Source organism: Cervus elaphus, chromosome 12 (genome assembly GCF_910594005.1).
Source record: "Cervus elaphus chromosome 12, mCerEla1.1, whole genome shotgun sequence".
Lineage (NCBI taxonomy): Eukaryota > Metazoa > Chordata > Mammalia > Artiodactyla > Cervidae > Cervus > Cervus elaphus.
Window position 1 is genome coordinate 94,782,118 of NC_057826.1, and position 22,559 is coordinate 94,804,676.

General features: G+C 41.8%; 1 protein-coding gene across 2 annotated transcripts in view; it reads right to left on the reverse strand.

Moving 5' to 3' along the window:
• The window catches only part of LVRN (laeverin), a 67,203-nt gene extending 44,865 nt beyond the window's left edge, over positions 1 to 22,338 (reverse strand). Inside the window, exons 1-2 of one of the 2 annotated variants that reach the window (XM_043920555.1) lie at positions 21,091 to 22,338; positions 1,262 to 1,404 (exon numbers count right to left, since the gene is read on the reverse strand). In XM_043920555.1, the coding sequence (XP_043776490.1) occupies positions 1,262 to 1,404; positions 21,091 to 21,779 (832 nt within the window). In that variant the 5' untranslated portion in view covers positions 21,780 to 22,338. The remainder of the gene's footprint in view (positions 1 to 1,261; positions 1,405 to 21,090) is intronic. The other variant, XM_043920554.1, reaches the window with a different exon arrangement.
• Positions 22,339 to 22,559: the final 221 nt, after the last annotated feature.

Consider the following 22,559-nt stretch of genomic DNA (forward strand, 5'->3'; position numbering starts at 1 on the left):
ACAACCACTCAACTATGGTCTTCCCAACTACTCCCCACGGTATAATAGCTTGGATTTCTCTACCTTCGAGCTATCTATTAGGAAGGCCTAAGGACAGAGTCAGGCTTCGCTCCTAGCTCGGTCAGTAAAGAATCTGCTTGCAATGCAGGAGACCCGGGTTCAATTCCTGGATCAGGAAAATCCCCTGGAGAAGGAAATGGCAATCCATTCCAGTATTCTTGCTTGGAGAATCCCATGGACAGAAGAGCCTGGCAGACTACTGTCCATGGGGTCGCAAGAGTTGGATACAACTTAGCGACTAAACCATCACCACCAAGGACTCGATTCTTGGTTCTGAATTAGCACCATGAATAATGTGGTCTGGGTGAAGGGCAAATCCATGAGCAGCTGCTTTCTCTCTTTCCATCCACTGCTGTTTCCTAGTCCAGCCTGTCTCTCTCAGCACTTAATCAGAGTTTCCCAGACCCGTGGCAGGTCAACAAGGTACAATTCTGCCATTCTCAGGTTTGGGGCAGGTCTCAGTGGAGTCCCACTGGGGTCTCTGAACCTGAAATCACAAACTCAATGCCTGTGAGGGCCAGGTGCTCAGTGTGAATGGGCTGGTGTGCGTAACAGGCAGGGTGGGGACCACAGGCAGGCCGGGTACAGGCTCTGACCACAGGGGACAGCCTCTTCTCACCTGCAACCAAAACGGGCATGTAGGAAGTGCAGGGCCAGTGCTGTTGGTGGTTTGAGTTTCCAAAAAAAACTAAGAATTTTAACTTTTATGAGAAATGTCAGAATTTTTTTAAGTTGCATACTAATTCAACCAAAAGAAAAAAAAAAAGTGCTGTGAGCTAATCGCAAAAAAACCCTGAAATGAACAAAAAAATCCACATCTATGTACCAGATTTAGACTAAGTCCACTAGCTTGCTGTCACTAATGATCAAGAGACTGAAGCCCAAATTAATGGGCAGACAGGATACTGATGTATGAAAACAGGACAATGTTCCCAGCTCCTAATACAAAAGGGATCAGGATTTACCATTGCCAGGATGTGGGTGCTGACACATATCCTAGGTGACAGCCCTATCTGGTTATAATATGCCATAATTAAAATACATTCCCAATACACTGCCAAGAAAATCTACTCTTGTAAAATCTATTACAGAGTCAAATACACACACACACAGATATGGGCACATATAAAAATATATAAGTATACATTTATATAAACATATAATTACACGTAGATACAAGATGATAGGAAACATTACTTACTTAGCTTTGGCATGTTAGAAAGGGCCACATAATGTGGATGATGAATGATTGTAATATTAAAAGTTGCCTTCAGAGCTGGCTCATCAAAACAAGGGAAAACATTCCTGGCAAATGTTGGTTCCATCTGAGATGCTAACAGGGCCCTGAAATACATTTGGGGGACAAATCTACTTATTTTTATCTTAAATCAGTGGAAGCAAATGTGTATATGTGTATATGTATATGTATATATAGAGAGAGAGACAGAGACAGAGACAGAGATGGATTATGGCTTAAACTTATCTGAAGAAAGGAGGTGGAACGTTTTCCCCTCATCTTCCTTATTCCCCTTCCCATAATATACACAAATTCCAGTTCTCACTACCCCTGAGATTTCCTGTAAGACCTAAAATACAAAAGAACTCTTTAATTTTCAACCACAAAATAACATTTACTTCATTACATCATATGCCTTTAAAACCTTTTACAAACAAAATAGGAACAAATATACAATGCCAGGCTTTTGAGAACCAAGGATTTTTTAAACTAGGATTACTTCTTTGGGGATGGTCTGTTGCTTTCATTCCCCACCAAGGTGTAAGTCAGAAGAAGAAAGTCTATATTTTTATCTTTTTCTCACATGTTCCTTCTTTTTCCTGGCTGGAGACTTAAAGAGATTTTAATTTGCCTACCCTTGGTGCTAACCAATATGGACATATCCCAACTGAACAAAATAACTTTCATTTGCATACGGGTGGATTTATCGAATCCCTCATCCTCTGCTACCCTCTTCTTCTGCCTTCAGTCTTTCCTAGTATCAGGGCTTTTTCCAATCAGTCGGCTCTTCACATCAGGCAGCAAAACTACTGGAGTTTCAGCTTCAGCGTCAGTCTCCATCAGACAGAGGATGACACGGTTAGATAGTATCACCAACTCAGTGGACATGAACCTGAGCAAACTCTGGGAGACAGTGAAGGAATGGAAACCTGGCATGCTGTAGTCCATGGGGTAGCAAGAACCAGACACGACTTAGTGACCAAACAGCAACAATGGATCCTTACTGCTCCTTCCTGCATCTTCATGGAAAAATTCCAAAGTGACATTATCCCACAATGGACTGGTGATTTACGGGGAAAAGCTTAGGAACAAGAGTACCCTGAAGAAATGTGGAGGTTGCCAGTTTCACCCTCTGTAAACACTGCTGGAGGCTGACAAGACCATGGGTGCTTCCTCCTCCAAAGAAATCTGCTGCCTCATTAGCCCATTTTCCAAGACTCTGTGACTGGTGATTGCTTTTAGGTGACCATTACGGACGCTAAATTCCTTTTTTTCTCCAAAGGTGCTGAGATTCAATGTCTCATGCTCATGTCAGTCTAGCTTCAGGTCCAGTTCTGTTTTTTGTTTTTTTTTTTAATGTGGACCATTTTTAAAGCCTTTAAGGAATTTGTTACTGTCAACAACAAATTGGCACTTCCCGAGAGCACCTCCCAGTGACTGAACAACAAGCGCGTTTGCCAAATGCCCTGTGTGGCTGCAGCTGCTTGTTGACCTTCAGCAACTGCTGATGGAGTTCAGGGTGGAGTGAGGCACTCTGTGCTCTAGGGAATCTGGTGGGACAGATCTTTCCGTTCAGTTCAATTCAGTCACTCAGTCATGTCCGACTCTTTGCGACCCCATGGACTGCAGCATGCCAGGCGTCCCTGTCCATCATCAACTGCCAGAGCTTGCTCAAAGTCATGTCCATCGAGTCAGTGATGCCATTCAACCATCTCATCCTCTGTCGTCCCCTTCTCTTCCCACCTTCAATCTTTCCCAGCATCAGGATCTTTTCCAGTGAGTCAGTTCTTCATATCACATGGCCAAAGTATTGGAGTTTCAGCTTTAGCATCAGTCCTTCCAATGAATATTCAGAACTGATTTCCTTTAAGATGGACTGATTGGATCTCCTTGCAGTCCAAGGGACTCTCAAGAGTCTTTTCCAACACCGCAGTTTAAAAGCATCAATTTTTCAACACCCAGCTTTCTTTATAGTCCAACTCTCACATCTTTACATGACTACTGGAAAAAACCATAGCTTTGACTAGATGGACTTTTGTTGGCAAAGTAATGTCTCTGCTTTTTAATATGCTAAGTTGGTCATAGCTTTAGTTATGATAGTTTAGATCTTTAGTTAGATATTTTCAGGAACTGATTTCATGATCCCAATCCTTGCATCTCTTCATATCTAGAAAATCACTAAATCCCTTCATGGTGACATCAGCTCCTCATGACTAGCAGAAAGCCTTTTGTAAAGTAAGCACTTGATTGTATTGAACTCCACCTTCACCAAAATATTATACATTGACCTTCCCCCACTGCCTCTTTGGAGAAGTCTCTCAGAGCTCTCTGACGTGCTGGCTCCCGAGCTGCAGTCCTAATTTTGGCCCAATAAAACTTAACTAGAAATTCTCCAGTTGTACATTTTTTAGTTGACATTATGATACTGTTTTTGTGTTTTGGTTTTCAGGGCATTAGGCATGGGGGATCTTAGTTCCCCAACCAGAGATGGAACCCACACTCCCTGCCTTGAAGGGCAAAGTTTCAACCAATGGACCACTGGGGAAGTTCCAGCTCAGTTCTTAGATAAATAAAAGGTGAATTCAACACAGATATCTTGAAAGCACAGTCCACCCATGATCCAGCTCTGTAAATCCCTCCTCCACCATGATAAGGCCCTGTTCACATAAAACTTCACACAGTTTTAAAAACAGTGTGCAGAACAGGGGCATGTTCAGAAGCTTTTCACAGTCAGCTAGTGTGATGGGTTCCTAGCGTCACAGTGACAAAACTTCATTTTCAACAAACCTATTTTGCTTTATTTGCTTTTTCCAACTTTATTATACTGTTACTTTCATGGGCTGAAAGGATTTGAGGCTCTGACGGCAGCCACTTCAGTTCCAAGACTCTGCTCTACATAATGATAACCCTGAACTAATTACGTACCTTTGCCGAGCCTCAGTTTCCCCTTCTAGAAAATAATTCCACTAGCCCTGTTTCATTATTAATTGAGGTTTTATATTATTAGTAACTAAATTTAGCAGTAAATGATCTGTGAATTCTCTTCTATTCCTTCTACTCTCCCAAACTGTTCTTGATGTAGATGAACTATAGAAGAATTCAAGGAGGGATAAATTACAGATTTGGGGTGGAGAGTTGGAAATCACTAATTACAAACGTATCTATTCCTATACAGCAGAAATTAAACACAACATTGTAAATTAAAAAAAAAAAAAAAAAAGGGTTCCAGAGATCATAGGTGGCCATAAGCTGAAAATAAATCATGTTTGTCTCCCCAGTTAATTTTAAACTACCAGAAATTGGGGGTTATATATTTTTCCTTTGTAAGATTTTTTAAAACTTGGCAAAAATATGCGTTCACAGCAACTATTTTCTCAGCCTTGGAGTTACTATAAAGTAAAGGAAGCTTGATATTAATATATACAGGAGAATATGAAATATTTTGGTAGAGTTTGCCACATGCCACATTGGCCTTTATTTACTTTGTAATATTGGTTGGTATCTTTAAAGGGGATGGGATAAACTAGGAAAGATTCAAGTGACGAACAATGCAGTAAAAAGAAAAAATGAGCAGGGGATTCAGCAACCTGAGTCATTAGGACCTGCAGTGTAAGCATAGTGGGGTAATGTTGGAAAAGCTGCTTAAACTCTCTGAACATCCATTTCTATAAAATGCAGGGATGGGACTAGATGAGCCTGTAAGTCCAGTTACAGCTCTAAAACTGATTCCAACAGAGAAAAAGACTCCAACAGGAGAAAAAAAGAGCCCATGAGGTGGCCATGACTGAGCCATTGGGGATGGTGACAACCAGGCCCCTCGGGAGTTTTCACAATGACCTTCAGAAGATCTATGAGCCTTCTGAAATAGCAGGATACTTTGTACAAATGGTGATCTGTCAGCATGAAAAGTGCAAGGTAAAGTGAAAAGGCACATGCAACTATATAATACACACTTACATATTCGGAAAGCCAACACATGCCTGTTGTTTCCGGAATGGAAACTATAGAAAATACAGCTTGGTAACATCTTTTCTGCTGCCATGACTTCCCAAAACATGCAAATCTCAAGGAGGTGGCAAGGTGGGGAGGAGGGAGAAAATCAGACTCTTCAAGGAGGTGGGAAACTTTCATGCTCACTGGAAGGAGCAGGTTCAAAAAGACTAGAGACACAAGCTTGGGGAGTCACTGCATTAACAAATCAAGCATCAGGCGAGTCCTTCCAATTCCGGGATTACAGTCTCCAGAGAAGTGAAATAAAAGAAAGACACTTGGGTTTTACTCAGTTGTTTCCTTCCCTGGTTTTATACAAAGAAACAAAAAGGGGAAAAGCCCTACGACATAGAGCCATTCTGGTTAATTCTTAACGGCAAAGGTCAGTGCCAGCCAGCATCACACACAATCTGGTTATGACACATTGGGACCCAAGGTTGATATTTATTTCCCTTCTTTCTCTGCTTAGGATATCCTGGTCTCAGAAAATAGAACCTCTACCACCCTCTCCTCCCTGCAAACCTCACTGAACCATGTCATTATGGTGCCTGTGAAGTCTGGGTTTAGAGTGGTCAGCTGGGGAGAGAGTTAATTTTGGAGAGTTTGTCTCCCAGTGGCTCAGGATTGCAAAGCCACTCTCCTGACCTCTTGTACAGCCAGAGAATTGTGGACTTACCACGTTCTTGTGCTGGAAAAAGTCTTAGCAGGCAAGATACGCGATGCCCTTGGGGATCCATCTACTATCATAGAAAACACATCCATTCAGTACAGTATTTCACTCCAAATTATTTTATGAACTTTGTCTGCCTACAGCTGTAGTTAAGAAGTGCTAAATAGCATAGCTGGTTAAAGATTAAATGAGATGCTCTGGAGCATTTTCCCCTCCTCTGATTTTTTTTTTTTTTTTTAACACAGTAACAACACTCAGAAACCAAAATGTTTAGTAAAGACAGATGGTACACCACCGGACTGTGGTTCAAGGATTGGTCCATGAATCATGTTTGTTTATTACTTATGTAATACGATCTTAAGACTGAAGGTTCCACCAGACGACAAAACATAATAGACGCAAAATTCCAAAGAAAGGTGCCAAACCATGTTATGAAGATTTTGAAAGTAAATGGCCTCAAGAACCTTCAAGCCACTCTTGGGATTCTCAGCTACGTTGAGGACACAGAAGAAGGGTCAGGGAACACAGATAAGAGTGATCAGAGAAAAGATTCCTTGGTGGGGAGGGACATTGTGTTGCCAAGTCGTCCTGCATTCAGGCAGCTACTCTCTAAGCCTGAGCTAGGCAGAAGAAAGTCCCTCAGAGAGCAGAGAAAGTGCTTCCCAAGGCTGAGAGACTTACAGTGGGTGTTAGTTTGTCAGTCATGTCCAACTCTTTGGGACCCCATGAACTGCAGCCCACCAGGCCCCTCTGTCCATGGAATTCTCCAAGCAAGAATACTGGAGTGGGTTGCTATTCCCTTTTTCAGGGAATGTTCCCAAACCAGGGATTGAACCTGGGTCTCCTGCATTGCAGGCAGATTCTTTACCCATCAGGAAAGCCCTGAGAGACAGACTAATTCACTCTGAGAAATCTGAATTGACACTGGCTGAAGTCGAGCTCCTATCAGGTAGGAATCTATACTGACTGTTTTGGAGGCAAAACCAGGAGAGTGTGATTGTCTTGCCACCCACATCAGCCTCGGGCAAGGGATGTATGAGTGTTCCTGGGAAGAGCTGTGGTCGCTGAGACAGTGAGCCAGTATGAAGACTGTCCGGGTTCTGTCCAACAGAGCCACTTGGAGGAGTTTGGAGATGCGTTACTGTGTGTCTAGGGCCCGAGGAAGGAGTCCCATGTGACCATCAGAACAGAGAAATAAGAGAAGCATCCTGCAGGGACAAGAGAATTGTAAGAGAAAAAGAAACAGTGAGAAAGCTCTGAAGAGTCTGGGAACACGACATCTCAAGGGAAAAAGGCATCTGCTAGACCAGAGTGAGACCAAACAGTGAGAATATGGGATCGAGTCAGAACTGCCCCGTCTGTTGCCTCTCCCTGTCTCCCTCCCAGGACCTGGTAGGGTTGAAACAACAGCTCTCAGGACAGAGGTGGAGGACTCAAAATAGGAGGTGGAGAGAAGGAAGGACTTCTACCCTCTATCTCACTGCAGGCTTCCATCATGAAGTCAGCCCAAGCTCACAGAAGTAAGGTTGGAGAGAGAAAAAGGGATATTTAATAGTAACTGAAGTTCAGAGTTTTGAGTATCATCCAAGACTGGATTTTCTAAGCTTTTTGCATCTGGATAGTGTTTGTAACTTAGTGAGCATAGATCTTCTGTTACTTAAGAATTAGTAGACAATTATGGGTTGCTAGAGCATTCATGCGAGGCTTCCGCAATGGCCCAGTGGGAAAGAATCCACCTGCAAAACAGGAGGCACAAAAGATGTGGGCTCGATCCTGGGCCAGGAAGATCCCCTGGAGAAGGAAATGGCAATCCACTCAAGTATTCTTGCCAGGAAAATTCCATGGACAGAGAAGCCTGGCAGGGCTACAGTCCATGGGGTCACAAAAAGTCAGACATGACAGAAGATACCTGCATTTTCATATACATAAAATTAGAGGATTCAGGCAGGAGATAATACTCCAGAGACAAAACTGCAAAGAGAGAGTGAGAGAAAAATGACTGCATTTTTGCTGAAATATGAGGTATGCTTTTTCAATATGCTAGTTACACTTGTTTTCAAAGATACAAGCTCTAAAACTCTGAAGAGTAAACCATCTCCCAGAGAAAACAACTCAGCCACAGGAAATACATGGGTTCAACACCTCTATAGGATAATGAACTGACCTCTTTTCTCTGTGACACCAACAATATCATGTGCCTGGAACTTGAGTTCACTGACCTTGTTTTGAGACTTTTAAAGTCTTCCCTAATATTATTCAATTTCTCTCCTGTGTGTCATACCCTGAGGACTGTGCCAGATTCTTAGCATAAAAAGCAACTGGAGTCTTTTTCAATTCACTGTTCACTCTTTAATAAGACACCTGCACAAAATGATTGATTTTGATCATGCTATCCTCATCTTAATTTGTCCAAATAATGATCTTAATTTTCTATTGTGACTGCAGCCATGAAATTAAAAGATGCTTGCTCCTTGGAAGAAAAGCAATGACAAAACTAGACAGCATATTAAAAAGTACAGACATTGTTCAGGATGGGGAACACATGTACACCCAAGGCGGATTCATGTCAATGTATGGCAAAACCAATACAATATTGTAAAGTAAAAAAAAAAAGTAGAGACATTACTTTGCCTAAAAGTTCTGTACAGCTATGGTTTTTCCAGCTATATGAATGTGAGAGCTAGACAATAAAAAAGACAGCACCGAAGAATTCATGCCTTCTAACTGTGGTGTTGGAAAAGACTCTTGAGAGTCCTTTGGATAGCAAGGAGATCAAATCGGTTAATTCTAAAGGAAATCAGTCCTGAATATTCATTGGAAGGTCTGATGCTGAAGTTGAAACTCCAATACTTTGGCCACCTGATTTGAAGAACTGACTCATTGGAAAAGACCCTGATGCTGGGAAAGATGCTGGCAGGAGGAGAAGGGGACGGCAGAGAATGAGATGGTTGGATAGCATCACTGACTCAATGGACATGAGTTTGCGCAAACTCTGGGAGATGGTGAAGGACAGGGAGGCCTGGCATGCTGCAGTCCATGGGGTCACGAAGAGTTGGACATGACTAAGCAACTGATCAACAACAAATCTGTAGTTAAAAACCATTCCACAAAGAAGCTCCAGGCCCAGGCGGCTTCATTGACGAAAATCAACCAAGCATTTAACAAAGAAATAATACCAATCCTACATAAATTTTTCTAGAAAATTAAAGAAGGACTACCTCCAAATTTATTATCTGAAGCCAGTGTTACTCTGATGCCAAAACCAGACAAAGACATCGCAAGGAAAAAAGTAAGGCAACATAAAAAACCACAAGTCTACATGTCTCATGAGCAAAGATAAAAAATCAGAAGCAGAATTTTAGTAAACTGCAACAAAACATAAAAAGGATAATACATCAAGACCAAGTGGGATTTATCATGGCAGTGGAAAGTTCATTTAATATTAAAAAGTCAATCAGTCAGTGTAATTTACCATATTAACAAATTTAAATAGAAAAATTATAGGATTATCTCAGTGAGCAAATCTTATACAGAGGAACAAAAATTAAAGTTTCTAGACTTCTCTTCAGAAATTATTTAATTCATAAGTCAATGAAGTAACATCCCTAAACTACTGAAATTAAAAACAAAAACCTGCCAATTTAGAATTCTATACTGAGCAAAACTATCTTTCAAAAATGAAGGAAAAATAAGAAATTTTCAGACAGACACAAACCAAGAGAATTTATCACCAGTACACCTAAACTTGAAGAAGTATTAAAGTCTTCTGGGTGGAAGCAAAATAATACAACATGGAAACTGAAATGTACACAAAGGAATGAAGAGCCCTGGAGATGGTATATATGTAAGTAAATAAAAAGAATTTTTTTCTTTTGTAAAAATTTATCTTAATGCAATTAATTGTTTAAACGAAAAGTAGTAACAGTATATGGTGGGGTTTATAACCTATGTAAAAGTAAAATGTGTAGCAGCTATAGCCCAAAGTAGACGATCAGTAAAATGGAAGGATATGCTTCTAAGACTGATACATAATATGAGAAGTAATTTCATTTGACTTTAGCCTGTGGTAAGTTTGGGACACATATTATAAACCTTAGAGCAATCTTCTTTCCCTACTTCCCACCTCAACCACATACAAAACGACATAACTAATTAGCTGAGTTAATATTAAATGGAATACTAAAAACTACTCAATGCAAAAAAAAAAAGGAGAGAAACAGAATTAAAAAACAATTTAGACAATAAAGAGTAAATAGCAAGATAGTTGATTTAAGTCCAACCAACTCAATAACTATATCAAATGCAAATAGTCTAAACACCCCAATTATAGGGCAGAGATTGTCAGACTTTAAGACCCAGGAGAAGGAAATGGCAACCCATTCCAGGATTCTTGCGTGGAAAAGTCCATGGACAGAGGAGCCCGGCAGGCTGCAGTCCATGGGGTTACATGACTGAGCATGCGTGTGTGAGGGTGGAGGGAGATGGGTTGGCAGCAACAAACTGGTAGAACTAAAAACAAAAAAAAGACCCAATACTATGTCTTGATAATAAATTCATTTTTATTATTAAGATACATATAGGTTAAAAGTAAAACTTTAGAAAAAGATGTATCATGTAAATAGTAAAGAAAGCTGGAACGGGAATATGGGGAGAAGATCACTGGTATACGGCCCATGTAGGGCACATTCTTTCAAAAGTGCCATGAGCAGGTTAGGCTTTTCAAACAAAAGGGGCCATTTCCTTCACAGTAAACTTAAAAGATTTTACTTGTTAAAAACAAGATAACAGGCCCCAAATGGAGTCATTGTCCTATGCCCACATTACCAAACCAAGACTTGAATACTTAATTATAGTTTCAGCCTCCTCCAGGAATGGAATTTTAAACCATTCAACCTGGAATTACCCTAGTTATCACTAGTGAGGTTATGTGTCTGATAGACCCTATCAGACTGTACCGCCTGAAGAAAGATGACCTTGCCATAAACCTTTGCCAGTATAGCTTCTTTGTCCTGCCCACTTCTGCTAGCTCTTTCATTTTTTAGAGCTTAAAAAATATGGGCACTTCTCTATTTGCTAGATGGGATACTGCCTGATTTATGCATCACTGAAGAAAGCCATTAACATCTTTACATTTACTCAGTTGAATTAGGCTTTTTAAACACATTCTAAGTCCTCTCAATCTACTTAGGAGAGCAAATAAGGAGGTGGCTCTTGTGCTGCCATGCTTTTAAGCTGTTTTTCATGGAGTTAGATATTCCAGGCTTCTCATGTCCACCCTATACCTAACATAAATCTTGCACACAGTAAATGAAGAGATGCATATTTAAAAATTCTCATAACCAGTAATGGCAAAATATCACATTAATGAAATTGACTCCAAAGGTGTATATTTATTAATTGGGATTAGTGATTATGAGAAAGCATCTCAGGGAAGGTCAAGTTCATCTTCAAGAGGTATAAGTGGAACATGGTCCCCTAATATTCTCAATACTGCTGTAGCCAATTTTACCCTCAGAAAGATATTTTAGAAAAGACCTATTTACATCTTTAAAACAGCCAAACACAACCTGTTAGCCATTCTGTAGTCCAAGGCCATATGAGTGACTCATACTTACCAGGAACGAAAATAATATGTTTTTTATTTCAATTTTCATAATATGCCTGTCATCAGATGGCTAAGTAAAGCTTCATGAGCTGAGAAACTGGCATTTAGCATAAGTATTCTCTGCAATAGGTTCCAAAGGTCAGAAGAAACTGGTATGAAACATAGTTTTGAGGTACATTGTTTTATGGAGAAGAACTGTTTAGAAAGCTTGGATGAATCCAAATGTTATAAGCTCTACTCATTCATGTTGGAGGAAACATTTATTTTACATGAAGGGAACTAATTGTCAAAATTTACTTACCAAAACTCAGATATGTAAAGCAATCTTGTCCTATGACTGCATACTCTGGAACCCCTGTACTCAAAGTTCGTAGAGGAAAAAAAATGCAAGCTTGCCAATTACAGGTTATTCATTGTTACTGATTTTAAAACAGTCTTTTTTGTGGGATAGTCATTCAAAATCCAAATTACCTTCCAGGGATCTCTCATTTCCTAAGTACATGAGAACTAAGATGCTTTCTCCTACACCTGAATGTCAGCAGAAAAAGAGGAGATCTCTTGAAAGGAGAGGACTTCTTGGATTTACCATACTGGTTTAACCGCATTCTCTTGACTGGTATGACTTGTAAACAATTCCTTCACAACAGTCAAGGCCCAGCAGTTCTCACTGATAACACGGTGATCATCTGGGCTCTTGCTCACAAGGCCAGTCCTCTGAGCCTGGCTGCAGCTCCCTCTGGAACCAGACCTTGCACAACCACTCCATAGCATTCACTGCAACACAGTTACTTTGATCCCTGGCAAGGTGGCCCCTCTTGAGCTCCCTAGTCAATATCCTTATCCCATGTAAAAAATTCTACATCCCCTCAAGATAACTTGCACAATCCAGGGCCATTGGCCTAAGCCATTTCTAGTATATAAATCAGGTGCCACAATGACTGCCAACCATGCTCACCATAAAGGGAAGAAGAAGGGTCTTGCTCTGAGATCTTCCTCAGGCACACTTTTGCTAATTTTGCTGTGTGCTCCATTATCCATTATATTCTATCCTGTGACAGCTAATGATGATATGTGACAAAATCCAACACCCATTCACGATTTAAAAAAAAAAAAAAAGCAACCCAGAAATACTATGACTCAACAGGAACTTTTTCATCTTAATAAAGAGCACATACAAAAAATTCCACCTAAAATCATACTTAATGGTAAAAGGCTAAAAACTTTCTCCCTAACATTAGGGAAAAGAAACTCCACTCTCCACTTTTACTCAACATAGTGCTGGAAATTTCAGCCAGCAAAGTAAGATAAGAATAGAAAAGAAATGTTGTATGTATTGGAATGGTAGAAATAAAACTGCCTCTATATGCAGATGACATGATGATCTACACAGAAAATCCCAAGGAATCTATTAAAAAAAAAAAACAAAAAACTCCTAGATATTTCAAGTGAGATCATCAAGTACTCTGATATATGATAAGTACACAAAACTCAGTACTTCTATGTAGGAGAAACAGATACATGAAAACTAAAATTAAATGTACAATACTGTTTATACTTGTTTGAGTAAAAATAAATACTTAGGCAAAACTCTAACAAAACAGGTATAAGATTTATATGCTGAAAATGATAAAATGCTGATGAAATATATTAAAGATTTAAATAAATGAACTGTTATTTTGTGTTCATAGATTGGAAAATCCAGCATAATAAAGAAAAGCAGAAAAATAGTGGAAGACAAAAATAAGTATAAAGAACAAGGGCAAAAAATAGAAAAAAGTAATAATTGCAGTATATATTCATCCTATAATATCGATACCAATATCAGAAATGAAAGAGACATCACTACAGATCCTATGGGCGTTAAATGGATAATAAGGAATGAACTAATTTATGCCCATAAATTTGATAATCTAGATGAAACAGACCAATTCCTAGAAAGAAACAACCTACCAAAACTCATACAAGAAACAATCTGAGAAAACCTGTATCTATTAAAGAAACTGAATCAATAATTAATAACCTTTCAAAACAGAAATCACCAGGCCCAGATGGACTCACTGGTGAATTCTACCAACATTTAAAGAATATCAATTCTTTCACATTTTCAGAGGATAGAAACAGAAGGAATACTTCTTAGCTCATTCTATGAGGCCAGCATTTCCATAATACCAAAATAAGAACAAAACATTATAAGAAAAGAAAACTGTAGGCCAACGGCTCTCCTGAACACAGATGCAAAACCCCTCAACAAAATGTTATCAAACCAAATCCAACAAAGCATAAAAAGAATTATGCTCCACAATCAAGTGAGATTTATCCCAGGTATGCAAGACTGCTTTCAACATTAAAAAAATCTATTGGTATAATTCATCACATCAACAGACAGAAAAATCACATGATCACCACTTTATAGAGACAAAGAAAGCATTTGCTGAACTTCAACACCCAATTATGACTAATTTCTCAGTAAAGTATGAATAGAAGGGGACTGCCTAATCTTGATAAAGTGAAAGTGTTAGTTACTCAGCTAACAGTACAATTAAAGGTGAGAATTTGAAGCTTTCCACTAAGATCAGGGACAAGACAAGGATGTCTCCTCTTGCCACTTTTCAACACTGTACAGGAAGTCATTACAAATGCAACAAGTCAAGGAAAGGACATAAAAGGTACATTCACTGGGAAGGAAGAAATAAAACACTCTTATTTGCAGATTACATCATAATCTGGGTTTTCTACAAATCCAAAAGAATTGACAAAAACCTCCTGTAACTAATAAGCAATTATAGAAAATTTGCAGGATACAAGGTTAATACACAAAAGTCAATTTATTTCCTATATACCAACAATGAAAAAATGGAATGTGAAATTAAAAACACAATACCATTTACATTGGAAAAGTGAAAGTGTTAAGCATTCAGTCCCTATGGACTGTAGCCCACCAGGCTCCTCTGTCCATGAAATTCTCCAGGCAAGAATACTGGAGTGAGTAGCCATTCCCTTCTCCAAGGGATCTTTCTGACCCAGGGCCTGAACCTGGGTCTCCAGCATTGCAGGCAGATTCTTTACTCTGTGGGTCACCAGGGAAGCCCAGCTATTTATATTAGTGCCCCTAAAAATGAAATGCTTGGGTATAAACCTAACAAAGTACGTACAAGATCTAGGTAGAGAAAAAATGGAAAACTCTGATGTGTGAAATTTTAAAAAAGAACTAAACAAATTAAACACATTCATATTCACGGATTGGAAGACAATATTATCAGAATATCAGTTCTTCCCAACTTGATCTATAGATTCAATGCAATCCCAATTCAAATCCTAGCAAGTTAAGAACAAATGGATTCTAAGGTTTACAGTGAGACACAAAAACAAACAAAACCTCAGAATACGCAACACAATACTGAAGGAAAATAACTAAGTTGTAAAATTTATACTACCTGATATTAAGACTTACTTTAAAGCTACAATAATCAAGACAGTGTGGTACTGATGAAAGAACAGACAAACAGGTCAAGGGCATAAAGTAGCCCAGAAGTAGAAACAGAAATATTTCTAAATATTTTTTGACTTTCTAAAATAGAGAGCCCAGAAATAGATCCACATAAATAGAGTCAACTAATCTTTGGCAAAGGAGCAAAGACAAAACCACGGAGCAAAGAAAACCTCTTACTAGACAACCACACTCAAAAAAACAGAATCTAGACTCAGGCCTTACACCCTTCATAAAAACTGACTCACAGTGTTCATAGATCTAGATGTGAAATGTAAAATTATAAAACTCCTAGAAGAGAACACAGAAGAAAATCTAAATGACCCTGGGTATGGTGCTGGCTTTTAAGATACTACACCAAATACAAGATCCATAAAAGAAATAATTGATAAGCTGGACTTCACTAAAAGTAAAAAAAAAGTCTGTTCTGTAAAAGGAAATATAAAGAGAGTAAGAGGATAGCGACAGACTGGCAGAAAATATTTGCAAAAGACACATCTGATAAAGGACTGTTATCCAAAATATACAAAGAACTCCTGAAATTTCAACAATAATAAAACAAGGGGAACTTCCCAGGTGGTCCAGTGGTTAGGACTCACTGCTTGCACTGACTTGGCCCCGTTCCTGGTTGGGGAACTAAGATCCTGCAAGCTTCTCAGCACAGTTCCTCCCACACTCAAGGAAGAAAAAGAAAACGACTCCATTCTATGTATGTGTAACTGAATCACTTTGCTGTACTGCAGAAATTAATACAACATTGTAAATAAACTATACTTGAATAAAATAAATTTTAGAAAGGAAACAAATAACTCACTTAAAAAATGGGCCAAAGACTTCAACAGATGATTCACCAAGAAACTATACAGAGAAGCATATGAAAGGATGCTTTACCTCATATGTCATCAGGGAAATGTAAATGAAAACAACGAGATACTTATTAGAATATAGACCAAAATCCAGAACATTGGCACATCAAATGCTGACAAGAATATGGGGCCAAAGAAACTCTCACTCACTGCTGTTGGGAATACAGCATGTTACCCCCACTCTGGAAGACAGCTTGGCAGTGTCTTGCAAAATTAAACACATGCTTACCATGTGACCCAGCAATCATGCACCTTGGTATTTACCTAAAGGAGCTGAAAATGTATGTCTACACAAAAACCTGGCCATAGAGTTTATAGGAGCTTTTTTTGTGATTGCCAAACTTGGAAGCAGACAAGATGTCCTTCTGTAAGTCAATGTATAAATAAACTGTGGTACATCCAGACAACAGAATATTATTCAGCACTAAAAAGAAATAAAAAGCATAAAAAGACATGGAGGAACCTTAAATGCATATTGCTAAGTGAAAGAAGCCATGCTGAAAAGGTAATATACTATATGATTCCAACTATGTGACATATGAAAAGGCAAAACCATGAAGGCAATGAAAAGATCTGTGGTTGCTGGGCAGAGTGGACAGTGAGAAAATGAATAGGCAGAGAACAGGATTTTTAGAGCAGTGAAAATACTCTGTATGACAATATAATTATGGATATGTCATACATTAGATCAAACATAGAATGCACAACACCAAAAGTGAACCCTAAGGTAAACTATGTATTTCTATAGATTCATCCTTAGTTTTAAAAAAAAGTGTCATTCTAATGAGTGCCTGATCATGGGGGGAGGTTATGCATGTGTTGGGGTAGGGGATAGATGAAGAATCTCTATACTTCCCTCTAAATTTTGTTCTAAACCTAAAACTTCTCTTTAAAAAAGTCTCTCTCTTAAAAAAAAGAATGCTTAGACATGACACCAAAAGTATGTTCTATTAAACATTTTTGATAAACTGGACTTCTTTCAAATTAAAACTTTTTGCTCTCTGAAAGACCTTACTAAGAAGATTAAGAGACAAGCTACAGACTAGGAAAATGATATTTGTAAGCAATATATCTCACATTGGACTCAGATGTAGAATATATAAAGAAATAACAGAACTCAACAGTAAAGAAACAAAACAATTCAATTAGAAAATGGACAAAAGACACTAAGAGACATTTCACTGAAATGATATAAAGATGGCAAATAAGCATGAAAAATGATTATCTGCAGCGGTTGTTAAAAAATACAAATTTTCAAACCCTCACTCAAAACTCACTGCTCTAGAAATGTTTTGCTTTTGAAATTTTTAAATGGTCAAAAATACACATAAAATTCACCATCTTAACCATTTTAATGTATAACATTGAGTGGTTAAGTACATTCACATTGTTGTACAACCAGTCTCCAGAATTCTCATCTTGCAAAACTAAAATTCTATACTCATCAAACAAAAACTCTCCATGCCACCAGCCCCTAGCAACTACCATTCTTCTTTATCATTCTATAAATCTGACTGTTCTAGGTCCCTTATATAATGTCCTCAGGATTCATCTGTGTAGTAGCATGTGTCAGAATTGCCTTCATTTTTAAGGCTGAAAAATATTTCATTGTGAGTCTATACCACATTTTGTTTCTTCCCTTCATCCATAAATTGATAACTTGGGTTCTTCTATCTTATAGCTCCTGTGAAAACAGTTGCTATGAACATCATCGTACTGGTCTGGCAATTTTGAGGGTGTACCCCTGGAATCTGCATGTTTAACAAGCTCCTCTGGGGCTTCTGATGCACCTTGAAGTGTGAACCACATTGCAATGCAAGATTTCCCAAAGCATAGATGGAGAAAGATTTTTGGTAACCCTCAGACACACTATTACATAAATCAGGCTCACACATGATAAAGTCAGTCCTTTCTCAGTTTTACGAATCATTCTGATTAGGTCAAGAGAAAGCATTGGCTTGGTGTTATTTGTCTTGAACAACTAATTCTAATTTCCCTTTTTAACAAAGAGACAACAGTCTTCCTATTCAAAGCCTTCAGATCCTTCAGCAGGCAATAATAATAGATTGAACATATTAACAATGTTTTGTTTTGTTGTATTTGTGCCATTCCTTTCTATAAATTTCAAGTGCTTTTCCATCTATAACAATGATACAGAGTGGCTTCAATAAATCTACTTAACATTTATGCTTAAATCAAGAAACTTTTTAAGTAAATAATGTGGCCAGAAATGGGCTTTCCTGGTGGCTCAATGGTAAAGAAACTGCCTGCAATGCAGCAGGAGATGCAGGTTGGATCCCTGGGTGGGGAAGATTGGAGGAGGGCATGGCAAACCCACTCCAGTATTCTTGCCTGGGAAATCCATGGATGGAGGAGCCTGGTGGGCTACAGTCCATGGGGTCACAAAGAGTCAGATATGACTGAAATGACTGAGCACACACCGCCAGAGATATGTGAATACAGCAAAATCTGGAAACAGTCACATGCCAGCAAATGAAGCTTGGGAAATACTGCTTAGAGGGACATTAGCGTTTGGATCTTGCTCTCAACCTTCCACACATGGAAGATGTACATGTTCAAGGCATCCAGTAGATGGATCCTATGGCAGAAACGTAAAGTCATCTGTCAAGTAGAGAAAGGCTGAGAATGAGTACAAAGCATCCCCTGCAACTTCTGAAGCTAGAAAATCGTCACATAAACTTTACAAGTCAAACAGTGATGCTCTTTGTATTTCCTGGATTGACTTTCTCTCTTTCCTTGTGTGTGTGTGTGTGTGTGTGTGTGTGTGTGTGTGTGTTCGCTAAGCTGCTTCAGTCGTGTCAGACTCTTTGCAACCCCATGGACTGTAGCCCACCAGGCTCCTCCATTCATGGGATTCTCCAAGCAAGAATACTGGAGTGGGTTGCCATGCCCTCCTCCAGGGGATCTTCCTGACCCAGAGATCCAAGCCACATCTCTCTTCCCTTAGAGTTGAGTAAAATTATTTAAAAACATTAGCCTGTCTGGACTGTGATAAGAGACCATCCAGGAGCAGAAGTAAACATGTCCCAACCACTGTGGCTGGACTTAGAGACACCCAAGAAAAATGTGAAGACAGTAGGCAACTTTTTCACATGGAGAAATAGTCTTAGAATTTTAACTACCAGGAATGTGACAGGTTCCATGCTTAGATAATAGGAGACTGTGCCTAATAATACCCCAGCTAATGATAGTGGCCACCACTACAAGGCTTATATACCAGTCACGATCCCCCTTTTCCCATTCAACTCTCACAACATTCTAAAGGTTGACATTTATTTTGTCTATTCGATGAAAGAGGCAACTCAGAGAGGTGAAGAGACCACCTCAAGTCACACAGTTCAGACTCACGCCTGTTGAGCTCCCAAACTCTGCCCCATCACAAGTCATCGTTTTGTTCAGGTTCTTTGTGACCTTGGCTTCAAGTGTGACTGCAGGTTTCTCTTCTTCCTGGTTTCAGAGGCAGAGACTAGAGAACAACTTCCAGGCAACTGCTCCTCTCAGATGCCACAGTTCCAGAGCTCCACCTAAGTCTATGAACATCTGTAGGACTTCATTAAATTTTCTGCTTATTTGAATTTGAATGCTATCAAAATACAGTTTCTAGTTACCACTAGAGTTGGCAGCACAATAGAAAAATGGAAAGGGACTTTCCTTTCCTGTGTCTGCTAGGGCAGTTGTCTGGGCCATAGCCTCATTAAGGCTCATTAAGACAGGAGGAAGGAAGAGAGTGGTGAACAGATGAAAATTTACTGACAGCAGAAAACACTGTCAGATAGGTGTGCAAAAAGCATCCCCTTTTTCAGTTATTTCAAAAGGTTTCCAGAACCCCGTAAGTACAGTATCGCATGACCCTCATGAGAAACTTTTCAAAACTATTCCCCAAGCATTGATGCATTTTTAAGAGAAAAATCAAGCATGCTGTCCTTAAAAACAAAAGTTACAGATTACACATCCACCTAGGCCAGCTTGTTAAAAACTTATTTTAAATCCCTGAAGTTTTGAAAATAGTTCAGGAGACGATTTAGGGGGTAATTTAGTGGGTTTCTTTCCCTCAGAGAACATCTGAGAACATTTTCTCTAATAATAAAGGGAAAAGTACATGCAGTTGTGTAAACCGCAAATGCTCCAGGAGTACGTGAGTGAAGCAGGGCTCACAACTTTGGGAAAAAACAGTTTCCCCGGCCCTTGGCTGAGGTCAGGGATGTGGTCCCAGAGCGTGGCAAGAGGCAGTTCTTGAGCTGGAAACATTCCGCGTGGGAGACACTATCGCAGAAGAGTGTGGAGAGAACACACGTGTGGGCTTGCAGGCTCAGAGGGGAGGTCCTCTGTCACTGCTTTTACTTCTCTTGAACGCCGGCACACAGCCGGTCAAAGAGCAGGGGATGCCGGCCGCTCACCAGCAAAGCAACACGCGGGGCCGGGCAGGGGTGGGAGGGCAGGAATGAAAGGTGATTCTTAAGTTTTGGGAGAACCTTGGCAAAAAAGAAAAAGCGATGACACAAACAGCCCGGACATGTGTCTCTCTGTTGCAAAAGCAGCAGTTGGGGCGCCTCCAGTTAACAGAGGCACAGCAGGAAAAGAGCAGAAGGACGCTAAGGAGGAAGAGCCTCAAGGGTGCTCCAGCGCTGAGCTTCAACTCTAACGCGGGCGAATCACCCGAGGACCTCCGTTAAAATGCATATTCGGATCCCCCTGGGCGAGGTTGGGCCCAAGCGTCTGTGTTTCTAACAAGCTCCCAGACAGTACACCTATCGCTGGTCCGCGGACCAAACTTTGAGTAGCAAGGGGTTTACTCGTCGCCCTGAGGATAATCTGAATTAGAGAACGTCCTGAATTAGAGGTAAAGGGGTTCTCTGAAGAGGACAAGAAAATTAAAAGGGACAACGATAGGAACAATCTGGATGGGCAGGGATGGAGGCTGAAACCTGGCCGGAAGAAGCACCACAGTCTCCAAAGCCTGTTATTCCGAGCAGTTTCTGGAGGGATGGGAGGAAGGAGGCACTCCTCCTCTGACTCTAGAAGAAAACGTCGCGAGGGCTGGGCTGGCGATCTTTGCGGAGGGCCAAGAGATGCGCCCCGAGGCAGCCAGACCCGCAGCCCGCGCGGGGGCCCTCGGGCGGGGGGTCGACGGGGCCCGGGCCGGTCCGCCCTTACCTGCGCTCACCCTGGTCCGTGTAGAGGTTGAGGAAGAGGCCCTCCCTGGTGTCCTGGCTCACGGCGCCGGAGAAGCCGAGCTGCAGCTCATAGAGGCTCCCGGGCTGCAGGGCGTCGCCGAGCTCCAGCACCAGGTACTGCATGTCCACGGCGAACCACCTCTCCACTACAGATACCCGGCCCGCGGAGTCGTCTCCAGCGTCCGGGGACAGGGGTCCGCGCACCGCGGCGCTCTCACAGTCCAGGAAGAGGCTGTGTAGCAGCAGCCGCGCGGTGGCCGCGGTGCAGCGCACCGTGATGTTCACGCGGCCCGTGAAGCGCAACGCGGACGCCGACAGGTCATCCGGCCGCAGCCGCGGCCACAGCTCCAGCTCGTAGTGCAGCGGCACGAGCCAGGGCGGCAGGCGCAGCTGGTCCCAGGGCCCCGGAGGTCGCCGGTTGCTCCGGGTGGCCGCCACGTCGGGCTCCGCAGTGGGGCCGGGCTGCGCGGTCGGCTCCTGCTGGCCGGGGAGGGAGGGCGCGGCAGCCGGAGCCCCGCGGTCCCGGAGCTCCGACGGCGGGACGCGCGCGCAGTGGCCGTACAGCGAGGCGAGCACGGCCAGCGCCAGCAGGAGCGCGGCGGCCAGCCCCGCCAGCAGCAGGGCCACCGCGCGGCTCACGTAGAAGCCGGAGCTGGCAGGGGGTCCCATGGCCGCGGCCCGGGGTGGGGGAGACGCGGGCGTTCAGACCCCCGGGCCTGAGCGCTCAGGGATGGGACTCCTTCCCCTCCTCTCGAGCACCGTCCCTCCCTCCTCCTGGAGGACACACGAGAGAGTGGTTGGGACCACAGCTTCCCCTCCCAGCTAATCGGATCCAGGTCCTCTGCCCACCCACCCTCCGCCCCCTGCCAGGGCCGGGGGAGGAGGCGGACGCGCGCAAACAAGCGCGCGCGCCTCTTGGAGTCCGCCGCGAAAGAATCGGCGCGGTCGGACCAGACTGGAATCGGGGCATCTCTGACGGGGGTACTTGGATTCATGGGATTTGTTGAGGGTGCCCCGGTGTGGTAGCGAGTGCTGTCGCAAAAGAGACTGTTACAGAGGGCCCTCAGTCCCTGGCCGGCAGTGATGAGCTTGGGGCGCACACCTGCCGCGCCCACCTGGGGATTCTTGCGCTAGGAGCCGAGGTGGCGACAGGACCGGGACTCTGGAGGATATGCTCTGAGATGCTCCTCCAAGAGACAGTCCCTCTGTCTGAACTAACTTCCGGAACTAAATATTTGGCCCTACGTTAGCTTTCTAGATAAGTTCGGGACTCACGCGGTCCAGACACAAGAGCAAGGTTGGAAACAAAGGCAAGGGTGTCAAGGGCCCCAGCTTGGGAAGTGGGGCTGGAAGAGGGGACAACAAACAGGCAAAGCAGTGTGGCGCCTGCGTCTCCAGGTGAAGGCTGCTTTACTTCGGGAAGAGACCAGGCATAAAGCTGTCTCTCGG